The 20,177-nt window shown below is 43.4% G+C and overlaps 1 protein-coding gene across 14 annotated transcripts in view; it reads left to right on the top strand.

Moving 5' to 3' along the window:
• The window catches only part of TENM4 (teneurin transmembrane protein 4), a 1,541,819-nt gene extending 1,522,125 nt beyond the window's left edge, over positions 1-19,694 (top strand). For all 14 annotated transcript variants that reach the window (XM_031505163.2, XM_077781310.1, XM_077781309.1 and 11 more), the window contains 2 exons: positions 4,978-5,120; positions 12,972-19,694. In XM_031505163.2, the coding sequence (XP_031361023.2) occupies positions 4,978-5,120; positions 12,972-13,730 (902 nt within the window). In that variant the 3' untranslated portion in view covers positions 13,731-19,694. The remainder of the gene's footprint in view (positions 1-4,977; positions 5,121-12,971) is intronic.
• The last annotated feature ends 483 nt before the right edge of the window (positions 19,695-20,177 follow it).

Below are 20,177 nucleotides of genomic sequence, written 5' to 3'. Positions count from 1 at the left end.
TAATGCCAGATGGAACTAAGCCCCACACCACAGCTACTCAGTCACTCCTCCAAGGTGGGTTGGGGAACTGAAAAAGTGAGAAAACCCATAGACAGAGATTGAAATAAAGACAGTTTAATAGGAGAAGCAAAAGCTGCTTATGCAAGAAAAACAAAGCCAGGAATTCATTCTCTACTTCCCATCAGCAGGCAGCTATCGCCAGGACAGCAGGGCTCCATCCCACAAAACAGTGGGTTGGGAGGACAAACACCATCACTCCAAATGTCCTCTCCTTCCTTCTTCCTCCCCAAATTTACATGACACCAGATGGTCTGGGATATCCTTTGAGTCAGTCAGGATCAGCTGTCTGGCTATGTCCCCTCCCAGTTCCTCATGCACCCTCAGCCCCTCCCTGGTGGGGTGGGGTGAGGAGCAGAAAAGGCCTTGGCTCTGTGTGAGCACTGCTCAGCAGTAGCAAAACCATCCCTGTGTTACCAGTACTTTCCTAAAAAGTCCAACATGAAGCCCTGTACCAGCCACTGTAAAGAAATTTATCCTCATCAAAACCAGTACAATAGGTAATTCCTCTCTCAGTGTCCTGATCACCATGAGGTTTTCCATTCTTTAATTAATGGACATAAGTTTTAGATAGCCAGTTGGACCCCCATGTACAGGGCATGTTTAATTCATTAGTATAGATGGAGATTGTAATTCCCAAACCTGTTTTCTTTCTCTTCTTAGGTGTTTGTTCTTTTTATTTTGCTTACAGATTTTTGTCCCCTCAGATATCTGAAGTTTAGCTAACAATTAATGTCCTGATAACCTTTGTCTTTGTAGAGGGGCATCTCTGTTTACACAGATTTGCCTAGAGATATATTTGCAACTAAACAAATGGCATACAGATTTGTTTTAGCAGAATGGCAAAGCGATTCAAACCTTTTGTTACAGTCATCAGTGTCTACATGACTACTGCACTACTAGCTATGTAGTTCAAAGTTAATCAGCCTTGCAGAATCAACAGTGTCTACAAAAAGTCAAGAAAATAAGGTGCTTTAGACTTAGGGGACAGATTTTGGGGCACACCTACCCCAAAACTTGACACAATCTCTGAACTGCTTCCACTGGAACTTTGTAAAATTGCTGTAATATGAGCTCTGGGGTATTTTTACAGAAAATCCTTGTCTATATTAAATGGCCTTCCTATATACATAGAATCATAGAATCATTTAGTTTGGAAAAGACCTTTAAGATTATAAAGTCCAACTGTTAACCCATCACTACCACATCCACCAGTAAAAGGTGTCCCTAAGTGCTTCACCTACATGTCTTGTAAATCCCTTCTGGGATGGTGTCTCCACTACTGCCCTGGGCAGCCTCTTCCAGTGCTTGACAATCCATTTTGTGAAGAAATTTTTCCTAAAGTCCAATCTAAACCTGCCCTGGTGCAACTTGAGGTTATTTCCTATTGTGCTATTGCTTGTTGCCTGGGAGAACAGGCCAGCCCCCACCATATACTGGAACCTTGTTTCAGGAAGTTGTAGAGAGCAAAAAGGTCTCCCCTGAGCCTCCTTTTCTCCAGGCTGAGCACCCCAGCTCCCCCAGCTGTTCCTCACCAGACTTGTGCTCCATTGCCCTTCTCTGGACATATTCCAGCACCTCAATGTCCTTCTTGGAGTGAGGGGCCCAAAACTGAACAGGTTTCAAGGTGGGGCCTCACCAATACCCAGTACAGGGGGACAATCTCTGCCCTGGTCAGGCTGGCCACCCTATTGCTGATGCTGCCCAGGATGGCACTGGCCTTCTTGGCCATTTGATCACATTTGCATGTTTGCTGCCATCCCCTGCCTGTACTGAGATAGCAGCCTGAAGGACCTCAGTAGCAAGTTGTTCCTCTACCATTGGTGTGCTGCTCCCAGGTTTATCTCCAGACAGCTTTGTTTTATCCCCTTTCTCTAGTCTCAAACCTAGTTTCATACTGTGTGCAACAGTGGTAGCAATGAGAAGAGTTTGAGAAGTTTGAAAAGACTTTTTGGTGGGACTCTTTTCTAGATACTTCCCATTGAAAAGCCAAGTGCCACAATCACGCATCAAATGTGCATACCTCTTAAGGAGATAGAATTAATTTTTAAATGCTCCTGCTGCATCTATCACAACCTTCCAAAATCCAACAATAATTGTAGTCCCCTAAGTTACAAGATCTGATAAATAGCAAATAAATGTTACAAAGTAAAAATATTGGGTTTTCTCTCCTGCTTGTTTTTCTAGGCATTAGGATTTGTGCTTTCAGGTTCTTCTGCAATAATCATAAGAATTAGATAATGGGGTTATTTTCATGAAAAGTTGTTTTCCCCAGAGCTGAGAAGATGATGCCACGAGGGAAGTAAAATATGTCAAAAGATGCAGGCTAAGATCCTGTCAGGCAGCTCGTGGACAGGACCCATGATAAGACTGTCCTTGTCATCACAACCAAATCTGCCCAGATCTGAGACAGGGAACTGCTCTCTGTCCCTCCATTCCCACACTGGGACCTGCTGGTCCTTAGGGGAGCTCAGTGCCCAGGACGTGGGTGACCAGCACGTGCTTTGGCCCACAGTGATGAGGTCTCTGAGCTTAAGGAAGTTGAAGGTATGTGGAGGGGAGAGCAGGAGAAGCAGGTATTTATGTTTTGAGAGGCCCATTGTTAAACATAAATATTTTAGTGATTGTACACTTCATGGCACAGAGCTTTGCTGCCAGCTTCAGCAATCCTGATGGATTGAACTGACATTTCCATTACATGTGTCTGCATTAAGCACTCCTTTTCTTTGCCCTCAAATGAATTTACTGTGAAATGTGTTGGCAGGGTTACTGTAGCTGAAAAAAACCTCTGTGATGTGAAATGTACTTTTCTGTCAAAAAAGTTGTCACTGCCTCCTGGCAAATTAGTATTTTCCCCTCTGTTTTCTCAGCTCCACACCTTCCTCCCATGGTTTCAGGTTGTTTGTTTTGGTGGTTTTTTTTGTTCTGGGTATTCCAACACCTCTTTCCAAAAAGAACAAACTCCTGTTTGCAGGAAGTTTTTATGGAAGTCAGTTTTCTGAGAATTATAAAGAAACCCCCTATATTGGGTATTTCCAGACATGTTACATATTTTTTCAGCAGTTCAGCATCCATCCTCTGTATTCTTTCTAGAATTTTTGAAGTGCTTGGGAAGTGATTCCTGCACCAATGCTGACCTTCACTGTTTTACTTTGTTCTCCTGACCACCTGGTCCACAATATGTACATCAAAGTTCTTCATTTGAGATAAGAAGGATTTGGAAGCAGGCTGGCTTAGCACTAGGCAACAAAATAATCAAATGAGCCTTTTCATTTCTCTCATACCCCCCCAACCTCTCTGTTTCAAAGACACTCCAAAAACAATCTGTACATTGAGTGAACAGAAGTGTTTTTATTACAGAAATCCTCCCTCTTCCACATGGATTGTCGCAAGGGCTTTTTGGACATCTGCCCAATCGCAACATTTTGGCCTGTAGGAAAACAAGCAACAGATAGTGTGTTTGTTTGGCTCCTGATTCTCCAGTCATCTGGAACGGCGTTATTTGCCACTTGCATCCATAATTTCTTTTCCAACCAGTTCTTCAAAACATTCATTTAGGCTCATGGGAATAGAGAAAAAAATATTCAAAGATGCATATTTGATTATTTAATTTTTTTTCTTATCTTCAGATTGTTACTGAGTTTAGATTGCAAGTTAAGTCTTTGCAGTTCCAGAGCAATCACCAACAAAATTCCAGTTACATACAGACACTTAATACTCCTGGGAGCTAATATTAGTTAAACTTTACCTTCATACCTTTTTTTTACCTTGCAATTGCTATTATGTGCCAAATGGACACCATATTGCTCAGGGACTGTAGCAGATGTGCCCTCTGGAGCTAAGCGAAGGCAAACAAAGTGTGCTCATCAAATGTTCTGAAGTTAAGGGGGGAAGTGCAAGGTTTAGGAGTTACCCAACCTCATATTTTTTTCCTCCAGCAGATTAACTTTCATCTGCTATTCCTAATAGCTGTGCAATCAAAAATCAAGGAAGACCTTGTAATCTACTGGCAAGTAAATGCAGGAATGATGTTCCAAATGGCTGGTTTTCCATCATGTTCCCTTTAGTGCCAGCAGTCCCCCTTCTGTATAAGACAATAATTTATCACTGGTAGCCACCAGTTTTCTCACCATCTGTGGACTTTTTTTAAGTCTGTAAAAACTACCCAAGCAAAATATCTCTCATGTCTGTACACTTGTTTTCACTGTAATGTACCTTGCAGGTAGTATGAAGTCTAATTGTAAATATCACTGCAAAAGATCATGTGACTTTACACTGGTTTAATAGTCAAACTACAGCTTCTTATGAAAGATGCCAGGAAACTCTAGACTGAGGTGGAAATCCATGGAAAAAGCAGTGGATGTGTCCAGAGCTTCTTCTGTGAGCACCAGCTAAATGCCTGAGTCGTCCATCCTGGATGTCCTGGTATTCTGGCACATAGCTCTAAATTTAGTCTTCAGCCTGCAGGCCCTTTGAGAGTCCTCAGGGAGAGAAGTACTGGGACTGAGGTGTTCTGAGCTTACTGTAGGACTGGATAACACTTCCCAGTTGGCTGGAGCATCTCAGCTTCAAAGTGTGTTGCTATTGCTGTACTTCTGCACACCTTCAAACAGTGCTTGATTTCTGCTGATGAAGGGCAGACATGAAGTTGGCTTTGATTTGGGCCATTTGCTCACTGCCAACATTTCTGTTTCAGAGCTGGTAATTGCAGAATTTGGCTCTGTCTGGAGGTGGAAATTCCAGATTTTGTCACATTCTAGGATCATTAAGATTCCTGCTCTTCACACAAAGCAGAAGCTCATCATTTTGTCCAGACTGCTACAGTGCCAGCCACCGTGGGGGGTCCTCCTCTGGGCCTTCTCCTGGGCAATCCTGCTTGAGAGATCAGATAAACTTATTTATGTTTCTCTTCCCTTCCAGATGTCAACAGCTGGCTGCTCACCTTTGGGTTCCAGCTGCACAATGTCATCCCCGGCTACCCCAAGCCAGACATGGATGCAATGGAGCCATCCTATGAGCTAATCCACACACAGATGAAAACCCAAGAATGGGACAACAGCAAGGTGATCCATGTAACTCCATACTGTATCTCATGCCCTTATCAGCAAACTACCTATTTGCAATGTTGGTTGAAAAAGCTCTACCAGCATGTTGTGAGATGAAGAGCGAGTCAGACCCCATTCCAGTATTGAAATCTGACCAAATAATCACATATTAAGCTCCCTACTGCCATGGTGCATTTTCCTGTGATATTTTCTGGTGGTTGCTCAGTGAAGTGGTGTTACTCTTTCTTTCTCCCACAAGAGGCCCGTTATCACATATTGCAGGCTAAATTCAAGACCTTTGCACTCAGGATTTTTAGAAATTAAAAAAAAAAGCTAACCTTGATACAGAATTTGTTTTATTTTTGTTTTGGTTTGTTTTTTGTTGTTGTTGTTTTGTTCTAGAAACCTATTCATTCTGGTTTAAAATATCTTAAATAAGAAGTCATGCTGCTTGCATAGGAAACTCTTTTGGATTGCAGAGAGTCTTTCCAGAAAGAATTTTTTTATTATATTAAACTTTCATTTTACCTGACCAGGTTAATCCCATGTAACTGTGTCCTGCTTTTAAAAACCGGCTTGTTTCCCAAGCCATTTTGGTAGATGCTGGTGCAAAATTCAGTGATAAAATTGCCAAGAAAAAGGCTTTTGCAGCCCAATCATATCCCTATCTTCCTGTTGTGACTTACTCAGATGAAAGACGGAGGCAGCACTGTTAAAAGTTAGAACACACAGTCAGGATTTGAGAACCCTAGGTTACATCCCAGCGCTACTGCTTATCAATGTATGAACTTGAAAGTAATTTACCTCTCAGGATTCTCTTTCATTTCATAACCTGATTGTATTCTGGGGTGGCTTTTATCTGTTTAGTCTGAGCTCCCACTTTCTGATGCTGTGTGTTCAAACATTGCAAGAGCAGTGAGGCACCAACATACCTGGGGAGATCAGGGCATGCTTTCCACATTTCTGCTGATAAAATGGTAACAGTAGGCAATGGAACAGATTCCATCTGCCCTCCTAGTCTCACTACCTATGGTTTCACTGAAATCTTGATGTCTGCAGCAGATTTTTGAGGTACACATCTTAAACCAGGAGGTCACATTTCCTGAACCACAAAGGTATCACTCAAAGGTACAAACAAATTATTGTAGATTGATGGTAGTCATGTGTCAGTCCATCATTGGTACTCAGCCTCACAGCCATGCTGAAGACAAGTTAAAATGTACCAGCTTCAACTTCAACAAGAAATTTATATGAAGTGTCACTTAATAATATAGGGGAAAATAAAAAAACTACCATGACTGGGTTGATGCTTGAAAACTATTACAGTGCAGTAACTCAGTTGTGGTGTGGAACTCAGAGACTCCCTTTTTGCTTCTTATTTCCTTGGATTAAACAATAAAATGATAATAGAAGTTATTTCTCTAATGAGGGAGAGCCTCAGGATTTTTCCTCCTCTCTGCTGGGACACAGTCTCCCTGGGCAAAGCTGTAAAGGAGTAGGCAAAGAGGAAAGGCTCACCCAGAGACTGCACAGAAGACCATCTCTGTATTGTTATGTGACATAGATAATAACTCTCACAGAACCACCACAGAAGTTATTATTATTATTATTGATAGTATTATATTATTATTTTATCATTAGTTCATTGTGCATATTATAGTGTGTAATATATATATAACTCTTTAATGTATATTATAATATCATTATTTGACTTATTGAATAGCCAAGTAACTTGAGTGACAGCTTGCAGTGATGATGACCTTTGTTCCTACAGGGAGATGAGCTGGAAATAAAATCAGGGAGAACCCTCCCTTCTCTCCACCCATTTTAGGTGAATCTGCCTGAATGAATAATAAGAACATAAGGAAATCTCCATGTCCCTCACAGGTTTTTAAAGCCAGAAGCTGCAGTGAGGGCTGTGCAGGGACCTGCTCATTAAGTGGGCTTTATACAGCTATCATGCTTCCAGATGAGTCCCTTTGCACTCAGATGTTGAAAGTGGAATTGAACCACTGCAGACTGTTTCATATTCTTCCCATGTGTTATGACAGCAACAAAACATGAACATTATTATGTCAGTCCACAGTTGTAGGATTGTGCTGTGATAGCAAGTGGCTCTTAAATGCTGTAGAGCAGGATTCCCTTGCTTTTTGTCACACTCAGCATATTGTAGGCACATATTTGCATATAACCAAATTCATTCACATATGATACCTGAACAAATGATCCATCTTTTCCTACACCTATCCATGCATCCAACACTGATATTTCCATAAAGTTCTGTTCACTCCCAACCCTTCCAGGCATCAATACACACCCCCAGACACAGTCCAGTCCTCCTTCCCACTGGTTGTCTCTGTATTTATTGATGAAGCATGAGGAAGAAAATAGAAACTTTTGAAAATTTTACATAGGAAATGACAAAATTAAACCAAGGTAAATGGAAGGACAGGAAACATTTTCAGTTAATAAGACTGATCAAATTGTAAAATGGTGTTGCAGAGCATATGTAGTAAGCTCTAGATCTTTTGTCATTTAAAAGTAGCTTGGACAAGGCATTGATCACTGAATGATGTACCACAACTTTCTCATCTCCATGTCGTCTGATCCCTAATTTCTCTGGGTCACATATCTCCTTGTGATAGACGAAAGTGTATTTGAGCTACTCCACTGGCTTTGCTGATCAAAGTTGGCCCAGCAGATTGAGTCTGTTCTTTTATGAGAGAGGTACACCTAACAGGAGCACAATAACAAAGCAACTAATACCCAAAAATGGCTGCTTCATCTCTCTTCAGAGTGCATAACCAGAGGGCCCTAGCATCTCCTTCCAAAACATTTTTGGTACTCGTCTTGCTGGTCTGGAAGACAGGAGAGATAATTCTGACTTTGAGCAGGCACAACCTCAAAAACAACCAGCATGTCATAAGCCTTGCACTAACCCCCTAAAGCTCTGAAGTGACATTTAAAATCCAATACTTCATTGTGCAGCGCTTCCCCCCCTCCTCCCCACGACTGTGAGGCTGTCACTAAATTGTTTGTTGAACAAGTTCAGTGTTATTGGCCACTGGGGGACTCTGGGTGACCTCTGGCATATTGTGCAACTGCAGCACCTGAATCCAATTTCTCTTCTAGTTTTTTGTTGGGTTTTTTTTTCTTCCCTTCCTATTTTGTCTTGTTGAGCTGTCAGGTAATTGTCGGAGCCAGAACAACTCTATTTCCAGAGAGGGGTGTTTTGGAGTCAGCACTTGTATCATTATCTACATGCTGTTATAACTACCATTCTCTCCATCCCATGGGCACTGTCTCCAGGAAGGGTCCTGTTTTCTGCAGTGCCTGTTACAGGTTTTGCTGGAGAAGTAGTTTTTTGGCATCCCCTCTGGAGCAGCCGTTTGGAGGCAAGAGTTGCTCTGGGATGCTTAGCCAGGAAGTGAGCTATAGGGCTGTGCTTTCTGGCAGAGTTTCTTCCAAGGACAATCTGTTTGAGAGACTGGCCAGTGTTCATCGTTCAGGGAAGGCATCCTGACATTGCAGGTGCTTTGTCCTGGGCTTGTACTGTCACACTGTCTGCATATCTGTCCATCAGCCCCCAGTTATGTTTTACAAATTTAGTGGTCAGTTTTCAAATGATCTAATGCAGGGAAAGGAGTTGAAGTTTAAAAGACATTAGGCTCTTGAGGCTTTATGAAATTATATGAGAAATCTGTAACGTGATGAGCAAGAGGAGGAGGCAAATCCTCTTACTTCTCCACACTTGAGATCTGCTTAATGAACTCAACCTCGTTATCCCCCTACAGTCATGTACAGTGGTTGGGTGGAGGAGAGACCTGCCCTGAGTTAGTGCTCCTGTTTGGTGCATTCCAGAGCACTGGCCTTGCTGGCCCTTGGCTCACCTCTGCTGCCATGTCACCTCTCAGACAACCAAGAGCCTGCAGTGCAGCCGTGCTGGTGGACACATCCAAACAGAGACTTATCTCCAGGTGGTGGCCACATGGAATATAGGGAGGAGGCTGATGGCTGAACAATGGTTTTGTTAACAGAGAGCTACAGGGTAAATAAAAACGGGGCTTATAAAAAAGAGGGAGAGGAACTTTTTATACTTTATAGGTCAAAGGGGGACAGTTTTAAATTAAAACAGTAGAGGTATAGATTAGATGTTAGGAAGAAATTCTGTACCCAGGGATCAGTGAGGCAGTGGCACAGGTTGCCCAGACAAGATTTGGATACCCCATCCCTGAAATTTTTCAAGGCCAGGTTGGATGGGGCTTTTGGCAGCTTGGTCTAGTGGGGACATCCTGGGCCATGGTGGAGGGATTAGAAAAAGATCATCTTTTAGGTCCCTTACAGACCAAGCCTCTCTATGGTTCTGTGATAAATAGGAAAGAGTTAAAAATGAATCATATAACAGAGAAATCATAACTTCCAAACCTTTTGGAAAAAGTAGCTTTTTGCATTGTAAGCCATATGGTGGTAAGAGAAACACCTATCTGTCCATAATGGCACAAGGATAGAAAGCAACTTGGAAACATGTTCACGTATTTCACATCTTGCATCCTTGATGGGAAATTAAAGCTTTCAGTCTCACACTGGAAGGCGGTATTTAAAAACAACAGATGATAGGATCTGGCGATGGTATTTCAAATCCTCAAGAGGTGATGGCAAAATGCAAGAGGCTATTCAGAGATCCTGGTAATGTGCTGCTCTCCTGAGCTTTGTGCAGCAGAGAACAAATGATGAAGGTCGTTCTCTTCTCTCCAAAGGGTTGTTACTAGATAAAGTGAAATGTCACCTAAGGACATCTGATTAGAAAAGACTGTGAAGAAAAACAAACCCAGCATATTTGTCACTCACGTCGAGCAACAAATATTGAAATAAAATAGCAATGAATTCTCTTCTTTCTTCTGTAAAACTGGTTTATAGATGCCTTGGTTTACAGTTGCTAAAAGCAGCAGCAATTTTTAGATAATAGCACATGCCACTGCAGCTTTGGATGGAAATTTTCTGTTTCTTCTCCTTTCCAGTTCATTGAAATGAGTTCTAAGATTGAACAGAAATGGTAATTTCAAAGTCAGAGATACACTGCCTCTTTGAAATACATGTAATCTGTTTGCCTCCACCCTCTTTATATTCACACCACAGCATACATGCTGGCTGTGCTCTGGTTTGTTTGAATTTGTTGGTTGGAGGTTTTTTTCTCTTGGATGTGTTTGCTTTTCCTTTTAACAGAATGCTGTTCCCAAATACAATCTTTTATCAACGAAATGCACTCACAACGTCATTTCACAGTCATCCTGGGCTTGTTTTCAAGGTAACAGAGACGCATTTAGTTTTTAAATAGTTGATAGCTAATAGTTAAGTTTGAGCAACCTGGTCTAGTGGAAGGTCTCCCTGCCTGTGGCAGAAGGTTTGGAACTAGATGATCTTTAAGGTTCCTTCCAGCTCAAACCAGTCTGTGATTCTGAGTGATGGTGAATGTTCAGTGTTACAGCTTTGCACATCTCATTTCCTACTTCCCTGTGTGAAAAAAGGTGGGGAGAACCCAGAAGTAACCAGTCCTCAATAGAATAATCTTTTTTGATTGTGCTTTTGTTCTTGATTATGACACCTGAAGGTAGGTCTCTGCCTCTGAATTTTGATATTACGGTGGTGTCCAGATCCACTGGTTTGTTGGGGCAACCTAATTTGGAGGCATCCATAGCAGACCTTTACCTATTATTTGCTCATAATTAAAAACATACTAGAGTTCCTGCAGCTCATCAAGAATAAGGTTATGAAGACAAAATTGAAGGGGAATGGGGGCAATTTCTGATAGGAATTACTCATCCATGCCCAGTACTGCCTGACCTCCCCAAGCTCCCTTCCCCAAGATGATAATCAGTAGATGGTGTAATTCATTCCAGGGAGTCTTTATCACTCACCTGCTGGTAAACAAGGTGATGTATATATAGATGGTGATACATAAGTGATCACAGGACATAGCAGTGTAGCACAGAAGACCTGATTTACATCCTTGAGTGAGCAGTGATTTGGTATGAGTGCTGAGAGATGCATTTTCCCATCACTGGTAAATGTTACTGAGGCAAGCTGGAACTATGAAGTGGTTAAGGGATCACCTAGAGTCAACCCCTATGAGATACACCTGAGAAGAACTCTCCATTTAAACTTCTTTGAAGAGGAAGTAGCTAATTACCAAGGCTGTGCAGTGTGCACTTGCTTAGAACCGTGTTGCATGGAGCCTAGAAGCCTAATTGTTCCATGTCCATTATCACTGACATCTACATTAATTATGTCCATTTTTTTTCATAATTAGAGCACTTGTGCAATTGGCAGAGAAGCTGGGCTCAGCTCCCTGTCAGTCTGTTAATTATATTGCTCTCTAGGGGATGTGTGAGATGCCCCACAGGCGGGATAGAGAAAACCAGAAAGAGCTCCTTTTACATAGGAAACTGGTTCCTGCTCCACCTGCTATGCTGTCAATCAAAAAGGGAAAAGGAGAAGGTACACCAGCCTCCTCAGCACTTTGAACAAAAGTAATTTCTGGGAATTTTAATGTTCTACAACCTAAAATGGGCTTTTGAAATTGTATTCCTCTATTCCCTTATAGTTTTCCCTTTTAACAGTCAAAATTGCCCATAGCTTCTGAGTAAGTTGCAATGCTCAATCTTTTTTTTTTTTTTTAATACTTTATGACTTTTCCCTGGAAATGGCCACCATGGAAATGAGGGTTTATTTCACTTCCCTTGTCATGTTACAAGTCTTGTGTGAGAGGTCCACACTGAAATGCCTGCATCATCTGAATTGTCTTCTTGCACCCAGAATGTGAATCTCTAGTTCATGGACAGTTTAAGGCAATATCCTTTGTGAGTGTTTCATTTCCTCAAAATAATTGGAATGGAGTAAACTTTGTAGCCTATTTTTAATCTTGGGTGTCATTACATTATTGAACTGAGCCGCTGGCAGTGCCAGGGGAGTTTTGTCATAGAATCCTCTTCTTTTGTGAAATTTTTCAAATTTCAAATAATTGTTTGTGAACAGGAGTCTGTAAGAAGCCAGTGCTGCCATGAATTGATGGGAGCATTTCCAGAACATTTTACAGTAATGATGAGCTGCTGACTCGCTGTGTGCTTGCTCCATTATACCGTAACAGCAAAAGTGACTTTGTATTGCACCAGACTGCAAATTATCTGGGCTGTTGTCTCTCAGTTTTGCTTCAATGTAAGCTAAAACTTGAGCATCAGGTGTGGTTGGCCTTAACTCTGGGAGCCTGGCAAATTGTAGAGAGTTTCCAGGAAATAAGTTTTGGATTTAATGCCTTCCTTGAGTTTTGAGCAACCTGCTTTGGCCAGGCTGAAATGGAATACAGAGAGGTTATGGCCACTCTGAGGATCATACAGGTCATGCAGGGCCTTTGAAGGCAGCACAAAGAGTTGCAACGTGGAGTTATAAAATAGAAGAAACTTTTACAAATACTTCCACACTTCACAGAAAATCTGAAAGCATTTGGTAAAGCATCATGGCCACAAATTGTTTCCTATATGCAGAAGAACACTGAAACACAACCTAATTATGTGTCTAAGCTCAACCCCCATACCACTGAGGCAAAAAAAAAATTTCTACCTCTACATCCTTCAATCTATGAAATTAAATATAGTTCAGTTTACAGAAACAATGAACATTAGGAGGGGACAACATGTCTCTTCCATGATAAGGAATTAAAATTTTGAAAATATGTGATTAAGGGGGAAAAAATAATGAAACTCCTCATTACATGTTTCCAGTATGTTCTTTGGCTCTCCAGCATCCTAATAGTGCTTTCGGGTCATCAGGTTTCTCCTTCTAATATATTGTTCTCTTCTTTCTCTCCCTGCTCAGTCCATTTTGGGGGTCCAGTGTGAAGTGCAGAAGCAGCTGAAGGCCTTTGTCACCCTGGAGCGATTCGAACAAATCTACAGCTCCAGCATCGCTGGGTGCCGGCACGTCAAGAAGAACAAGAACTTTGCTTCTGGAGGCTCCATCTTTGGCAAGGGCGTCAAGTTTGCCATGAAGGATGGGCGTGTGGCCACTGACATCATCAGCGTGGCCAACGAGGATGGGCGGAGGATCGCAGCCATCCTGAACAACGCCCACTACCTGGAGAACTTACACTTCACCATCGACGGGGTGGACACACACTATTTCATTAAGCAGGGGCCGTCGGAGGGAGACCTGTCCATCCTGGGCCTCAGTGGCGGGCGGAGGACCCTGGAGAACGGCGTGAATGTGACAGTGTCCCAGATCAACACAGTGCTGAGTGGGAGGACTAGACGCTACACGGACATCCAGCTCCAGTACGGTGCACTGTGTCTAAACACGCGCTACGGGACCACCTTGGACGAGGAGAAGGCACGCGTCCTGGAGCTGGCCCGACAGCGCGCCGTCACCCAAGCTTGGTCCCGGGAACAGCAGAGACTGCGGGATGGGGAGGAGGGTATTCGCTCATGGACAGAAGGGGAGAAGCAACAAGTGCTAAACACAGGCCGGGTACAGGGCTACGATGGCTATTTTGTGATCTCAGTGGAGCAGTACCCCGAACTCTCAGACAGCGCCAACAACATCCACTTCATGAGACAGAGCGAAATGGGCAGAAGGTGACAGAGAGGGTCAATGCGGTGACTTCTTGCCAAAGACAGCTACTCTTTTGTGGCCACTTACCTGACTGTGTTGTACTCAATCCTTTTTCTAAACTGAACAAGTTGGAGGGGAGGAAAATAGAAAGAGAAGGAATAATACAGTTGCACTGTAACTCATGCAACATACTTTTTTCCTGCTTTAATTTGGCCTTCATGCATTTTTTGCAATGAACAGAAGGTATATTTTGCCGTAGAGCGATCACAGTGAAATTTACTGTCTCTTGTCCTTTTTTTTTGTTTGTTTGTTTTGGGTTTTTTTGTTTCTTTTCCCCTCTCTTTGTGAGGAATTTGAAGTGGGGAGTCGTCGACGTACGTCCTTCGGTGTAAGTGCGAAATGGGTGTCTGTGCTAACTTGTGTCATCCTAACCCTTTCTGATTTGGAGCAGGGGCATAGCCTTCCACCTGGAACAGGAGGAGCCCATGGCGTGCCAGAGAGCTCCTCCCAGAAAGAAAGGAGATGGAAGACAACGCTGATTCTGATACTCTGAAAGTGACCGTCCAAATCATGTGCCTCAAAAGGGACCTTACAAGTAGTTTTCACGTTTCCCTTGGGACATAAAGTGTTTCTTTGGGGGCTCCTGCTGAGCAGAAGTAGATTATAGAGGCAAAGGAGCTGATTATATTACCTTACAAGATGATTCTCTTCCTTCCTGAACTGGAATAAAAAAGAAAAAAAATCGGTCTTTTTTAATTATGAGAGTAGATACTTTTGGGGTTTTTTTTTGTGTGTGCACAAATCCTGGTTTTAGTTAAATAACCTAGCAAAAGCCAAGAAAAGGGACTCCTGCTCTATTGAGAAAAGCTAAAATAAATCCTCTCTCATACATAGAGCTGTTCTATAGGTGGATTTAATGCACCCATGTTGTACATTTGCTAATGGCATAACTTCATTAAATGTATAGTGTTTCAGTACATGAGGCTACGTGTTTAACAGTCCACTGTGCTGTATCTGATAAAACCAGTTAATTTTTAGGAAGCTGATTTGAATTTAAAAGTAGTTATAGTATCCCAGTGACATACCACTGAAAATTAGAGCCAAACCCTGCTTTTCCTGATTCTGGAGCTTGTATTTATTGGCTGGGAAATGCAGTTTGGAGTAGCATGCTGGCAAGTCGTTTATGACTATGGCAGATAAATGTCTCCTGGGGACTTTGGCAGCAGGGATTTTAAAATGTTTAATAAGTAGCAACAGCTTGTGCGTGGTGGGACAAGAAGGAGGATATTGAAATCAACCCTCTCACTGTTTCTTACACAAGCTCAAATTTAATGGAGAGCCCACTTGACTGTTAGCAGTGATGAGGGGGAGGTTGAATGGAAATGCCCACTACAGAGAGGACCAAGGGCTTTAATAAGAAATTGCTGACAAAGTTGCTCAGCATGCTAATGTAATTTTTATTCACATAACCTGTGTGCTCTGGTATTTGCAAGAGTCCTTGAAATTCAAGGGAGCAAGGAGATGAGCTCAGCATCCTCTTTCCTGCCTGAAACAGTCCTGTGCTGTTCCTGCAGGCAGAAGTGTTACCCCACCTCTCAATGGAGCTCTGGCTGGAGGTGGCCAACCCTGGTCGTTGATAGGTGTCTCTGTCACACTGATACCTGCATGTGTCCTGACTCTAAGAGCTCTCTTGTGTCTCTCTGGGAACAGCTCAGTCTGATTTATTTTTTTTTTTGTTTGTTTGATTCCATCCACTTTGGCTTTTCCCAGTTCCACAGAGAGATAACCCAAGACGTGCAAGACCATGCCAAGGCTGTTTTCTTACTCGGAGTCCTACAGTGCACCTGTGTACTCAAAGGCAGCTCTGCTGCACTCATGCCACCAACCACTGCCATCCTCCAGCACTGACTGACACCCCTCTGCAGGATCTCACCCCCAGATACAGTGGGGGTGTGTGTTGGCCATGCAGTCCTTGAGCAGCGAAACATTGGCAGCCCTGGTGCTCTCACGATTTTTCTGTAGATGCCAGCTGCCAGCTCCGTCTGCCTTGCCTGTCTGTTCCCAGGTGCTTGCCAGGAGGAAGGTGATGGGATGGAAATTCCCCTAACAGACTGTTCCTCCTCCAGTTCTGAATCCCTAATACCTTTGGCTGCGTGGCCATGACCAACAGTATGGGTTTGATTTTCTGGTCATCTCTCCTACTTGCAGCAAGGGTGATGATGCTGGTGATGTGTCCCAGCGCTGTGCTCTGAACCACCCCTTGCAGCACACAACCTTTATTACTTTGGCAGGAGTGAACCACAGGCAGCTGGAAAGGGTATCCAGTTCTGGCAGAGGATAGAGAAGACATGTTGGCCAGACCTGCTCCAGGCTTTGGCAAGGGAGCAGTTGCTTTGGCAGCTGCCTGCCAGGGATGGTTAAAAGGCCATGGCATTGCCACATGTATGGCTGGTATGAAGCCTGGGTTGCCCTGAGGATGCACAGGTGGGGGTCAGGGGCAGTGTTAGCCAAACCAGCAGTAACCACCTACTCAAAGGAAGCAGCACCTTCTTGCCAGTGCTGTCCAGCTCCCTGCTTCCCCCTCTCCAAGTCACACCAGGGACAAATCCCTCTTAAAACCTCAAACCTGTGATGGCTGTGAATGTCTCAAGCAGCACGAATGGAATGAAATGAGACCTGCAGGAGGCAGGGTCAAAAGGTATGAACCCTTGGTAAAAGACCCACAGAGCAGAGAGAGCTCATTGTGCCTCCCATTTACACTGCCCCATTCCAAGCAGCTCCAAAGAAAAGTGGTGCTTCTGTATCCATCTGCATCCATGTGTTACAATGCTAAGAGGTGCAGTGCAAGAATAAATGGGCCATTTTTCCACGGAGTCAAGAAAAGGGATTAGAGTGTAAAATATTCCTACTGGAACCCTGCCAGCCTGAGATGGCACCTCCAGAGCCTTACACAGACTCTTCAGGTTATTACATGAGCTAATGACTTTGAGGAGTTCACCCGTTTTTCAAGAGTCTCCCAGTCCCTCCATGCTTGTCCAGCATGCCCAGAGCCAGGAGCCCAGAGCTCTGTGCCATGGCCAAGGCAAGACCCTCGTGCTGCATTTTTCTGCATCCTCAAGCAGCATTGGGATGTGACTGTGCCTGTCTGCCTGCCAGGTCCATGACGGTCTTCTCCTGGGCCTGCACCCAGTATGGAAACTATGGACATTTTGTCAAAAAGGGAGAAAAAATATATATGTAAAAGTATATATATGTATATGTTGCTCCTTTCTATCAAAGCAAAAATTTTAAAGGGATAGCTGTCTAATACTGGGGACAAGCCTGTCCAAAGACAGCTACTACATTCCTGAATCCTCAGCCTCTGTGAAAGCTTTCCCCCTCACCTAGATGGCAAAACAATGTTTTCAGTCCTGAAGCACTAAATTTACCCATTCATTAGTGAAAAATGTTTTTCTACAGGATCTCAAGTGCATTTCCTCTTTACTGATGGTCGTATAGCTCCTTCCTAGCCTTTTTGTTGTCCCGTTTTCCTCCCCATGGGACCATAATGGCTGCCTGACCCTTCTTGCTTTGCTTGTGTGCAGGCATGAAGTAGTTTATTGCTTCCATAAGAATGGAAGGCCCTTGGTGCAAATCCCACAGCACTAACCCCTATCATAGGATCAGAGACTTGTTTGGGCTGGAAAGAACCTTAAAGATCATCCAGTTCCAACCCCCTGTCATGGGCAGGAACACCTTTCACTAGACCAAGTTGCTCAAAACCCCATCCAAGCTGGGGTTTGAACACTTGAACACTTCCAGGGATGGAATATGCACAGTTTCTCTGGGCAACCTGTGCCAGTGCCTCACCACCCTCACAGGAAAAAATTTCTTCCCAATATCTAATCTATTCTTTCTGTTTGAAGCCATACCCTATTGTCCTCCATGCCCTTGTCAAAGTCCCTCTTCAGTTCTCTTGTAGCCCCTTAGGCACTGGAATGGTCTCTAGGGGCTTCCCAGAGTCTTCTCCAGGCTAAGCAACCCCAACTCTCTCAAGCTGTCTCTATAGCAGAGGTGCTCCAGCCCTCTGAGCATCTTAGTGGCCTCTTCTGCACTTGCTCCAACAGCTCAACATCGTTCTTGTGTTGGGGCCCCGGAGCTGGATGCAGCACTCCACGTGAGATCTGGTTAGGGCAGAGCAAGGGGGCAGAATCTCCTCCCTAGCCCTGCTGGTGATCCAGCCCAGGCTTTCTGAGCTGTGAGTGCTCATGGATGGGTCATGTTGAGCTTCTCACCCAACAACACCTCCAGATTTTTCTCCCTAGGTATGCACTCCATCCATTCTCTGTCCAGCCTGTATTTGTGCTTGGGATTGCCCCAGCTGAACTTCATCTGGCTCACACTGGCCCACCACTCAGGCTTGTCAAGGTCTCTCTGGGTGGCACCCCTTGCCTCCAGCATGTTGACAGTTGGTCTAGATGCTGTTTCAAAGGCCTATTGAAAGACATGGCAGACCATCTCCTGGGGAAATTTTCACTGTGCTTTAAGTCTCACGTGTGTTAAGATTTGATTTTGAGAAGTCATTTTCTTTATTGACTCCCAAAATGAGGACTCAGCTCTCACCAAAAAGAGTTCCCCATCAAAATAGAGAGGTGTAGCTTCACTTACTTTCAACTCTGGTCTTGTCTCTAGTCCAAAGAGTGGTGAGAAGGATCCTGACCAAATCTCATAGCTCAGAGGAGAAAATCCAGTGTTTTGGAGCAGAGGCTGCATCTCTCAGTGAGAGCAGTCAGGAGCAACAGCTGAAGTCTTCAGTTGCTGGAGCTGGTACTGAAACATGCTCCACTTGAAGGGACAACAGTGATGGGACCTACTTGGTGTGGCATCCAAACATAAGCAGTGCCATGAGGAGACTCTGCAGCTGAAAAACATCCTGTGAACCCAGCCTGGGGGGAGAGGAGCAAGACTAATTAGGCATCACAAGAAATGCCACATTTGTTTCCTCTGAGATCTTTATTTTATTTTTTCCCTTTCAACTGGAGATTGGCACTTGGAAAAATCATTAAGCAGTGGTGACCGGAGGGAGTCACGCAGCTCATCATATCTTTGTCATCACAGCTATTGATCAGAGCCGCAGTGAAAATGGGCCAACAATGCTAAACAACACCAGGCAAGAGCTGATGAGATGAAGGTCATTAAGAGCTTGGTGCTTGATTCAGGTTTAGAAGACACAGATGACTGGGAGCAATCCCTGAGACACCATTTGGCTGTAACTTAGGAACAGTGAGGGATTTCTGTAATATATCTGTAGTTGCTTTATTGAGCATAGGGACTGGCATGAAATTCTGCTCAGTCTATTATACAGACAGTGTAACCAGAATAAATCAAAATTGTTCAAAAAAAAAAAATCTAATAAAGTACTTTTTCAGCTGTGACTTGTAAGTGTCACCATGATGGATGGCAACGCAATCCATTATGCAAAGACAAGGCTCTTAACATGAAATTTTAGAATTCAATTTTACGATTTACAGAGAGGGCCCCCCTCGTATTTACGGCACAGCAGTCTGTTTTGATTCAATCTCGGCATAATTGAAAACAGGGCCAGGGATCATGGTTAGTCCTGTGGCTGCTTTTTAAAAGGGAAGGAGAAATGACAGCCTATAACATTAATAATGGAGCTGGGGAGATCGCTTTGCTTGTTAAATTTTACTCACTTTATCTCCTTGCCTTGGTGGCACTGCCAAACCTGGTGAAGATGAACACTGTGCCTCCATGCCAGGGATGCATTTGATGGGACGAAATCTGGCTGCCATGTGGCCAGCAGCATCGTCCATCCCATGGTGAGCATGGCCTGGGGCATTTTTGCTCCTGTTGTTACAGTCCTCCACAGGACAAGCTAGTTTTTCAGTACCTCTTTTTATTATAAACACTCATTTTATTACGATCACTAAATAGTCCCCGTTACACCAAAGAATTTTCATGAGTTTTGTAAAAATAAAAAAATAACCCAAAGCCTTCTTGTGTTTGCTTTTTTTTTATTTTTTGTTTGTTTGTTTTGATTCTTTTTTTCATCGCTTGAATATATTTAAGTAAAATTAGTTGTGACTGTAGAGCAAACTTCAAACAGATACCTCAGGGGCATGGAGGGCCCTGTCCAGGACCCCCCTTCTTGCTCCTGGATGAAGGGCCATTGCATGTCCTGGGGGCCATATCCTGTGGCAGTTTTCCATCCTCTACCACCCCGATCAAAAACAACTCAGCCCACCCTAGGGAAACCTTTTGTGTTTCTTTCATACTCTCCTTTAATTACCATAAAACTTTGTGTTCCTGACCAAGTGTTACATAGCTCAGCTGTTAACTCCCATTCCAGAGGTCAATGCTTTCTGGGGAGCATAGAAAATGACAAATGAAAATTAACTAAATATATATATATATATATATACATATATATATATAATTTTTTTCCTTAGAGATGGAAACTGTTCAAGCAAAAAA

This window comes from Lonchura striata, chromosome 2 (genome assembly GCF_046129695.1).
Source record: "Lonchura striata isolate bLonStr1 chromosome 2, bLonStr1.mat, whole genome shotgun sequence".
In the NCBI taxonomy this organism is placed as follows: domain Eukaryota; kingdom Metazoa; phylum Chordata; class Aves; order Passeriformes; family Estrildidae; genus Lonchura; species Lonchura striata.
Note: the sequence above shows the minus strand (reverse complement) of the source record. Positions and strands in the feature narration are given on the sequence as shown.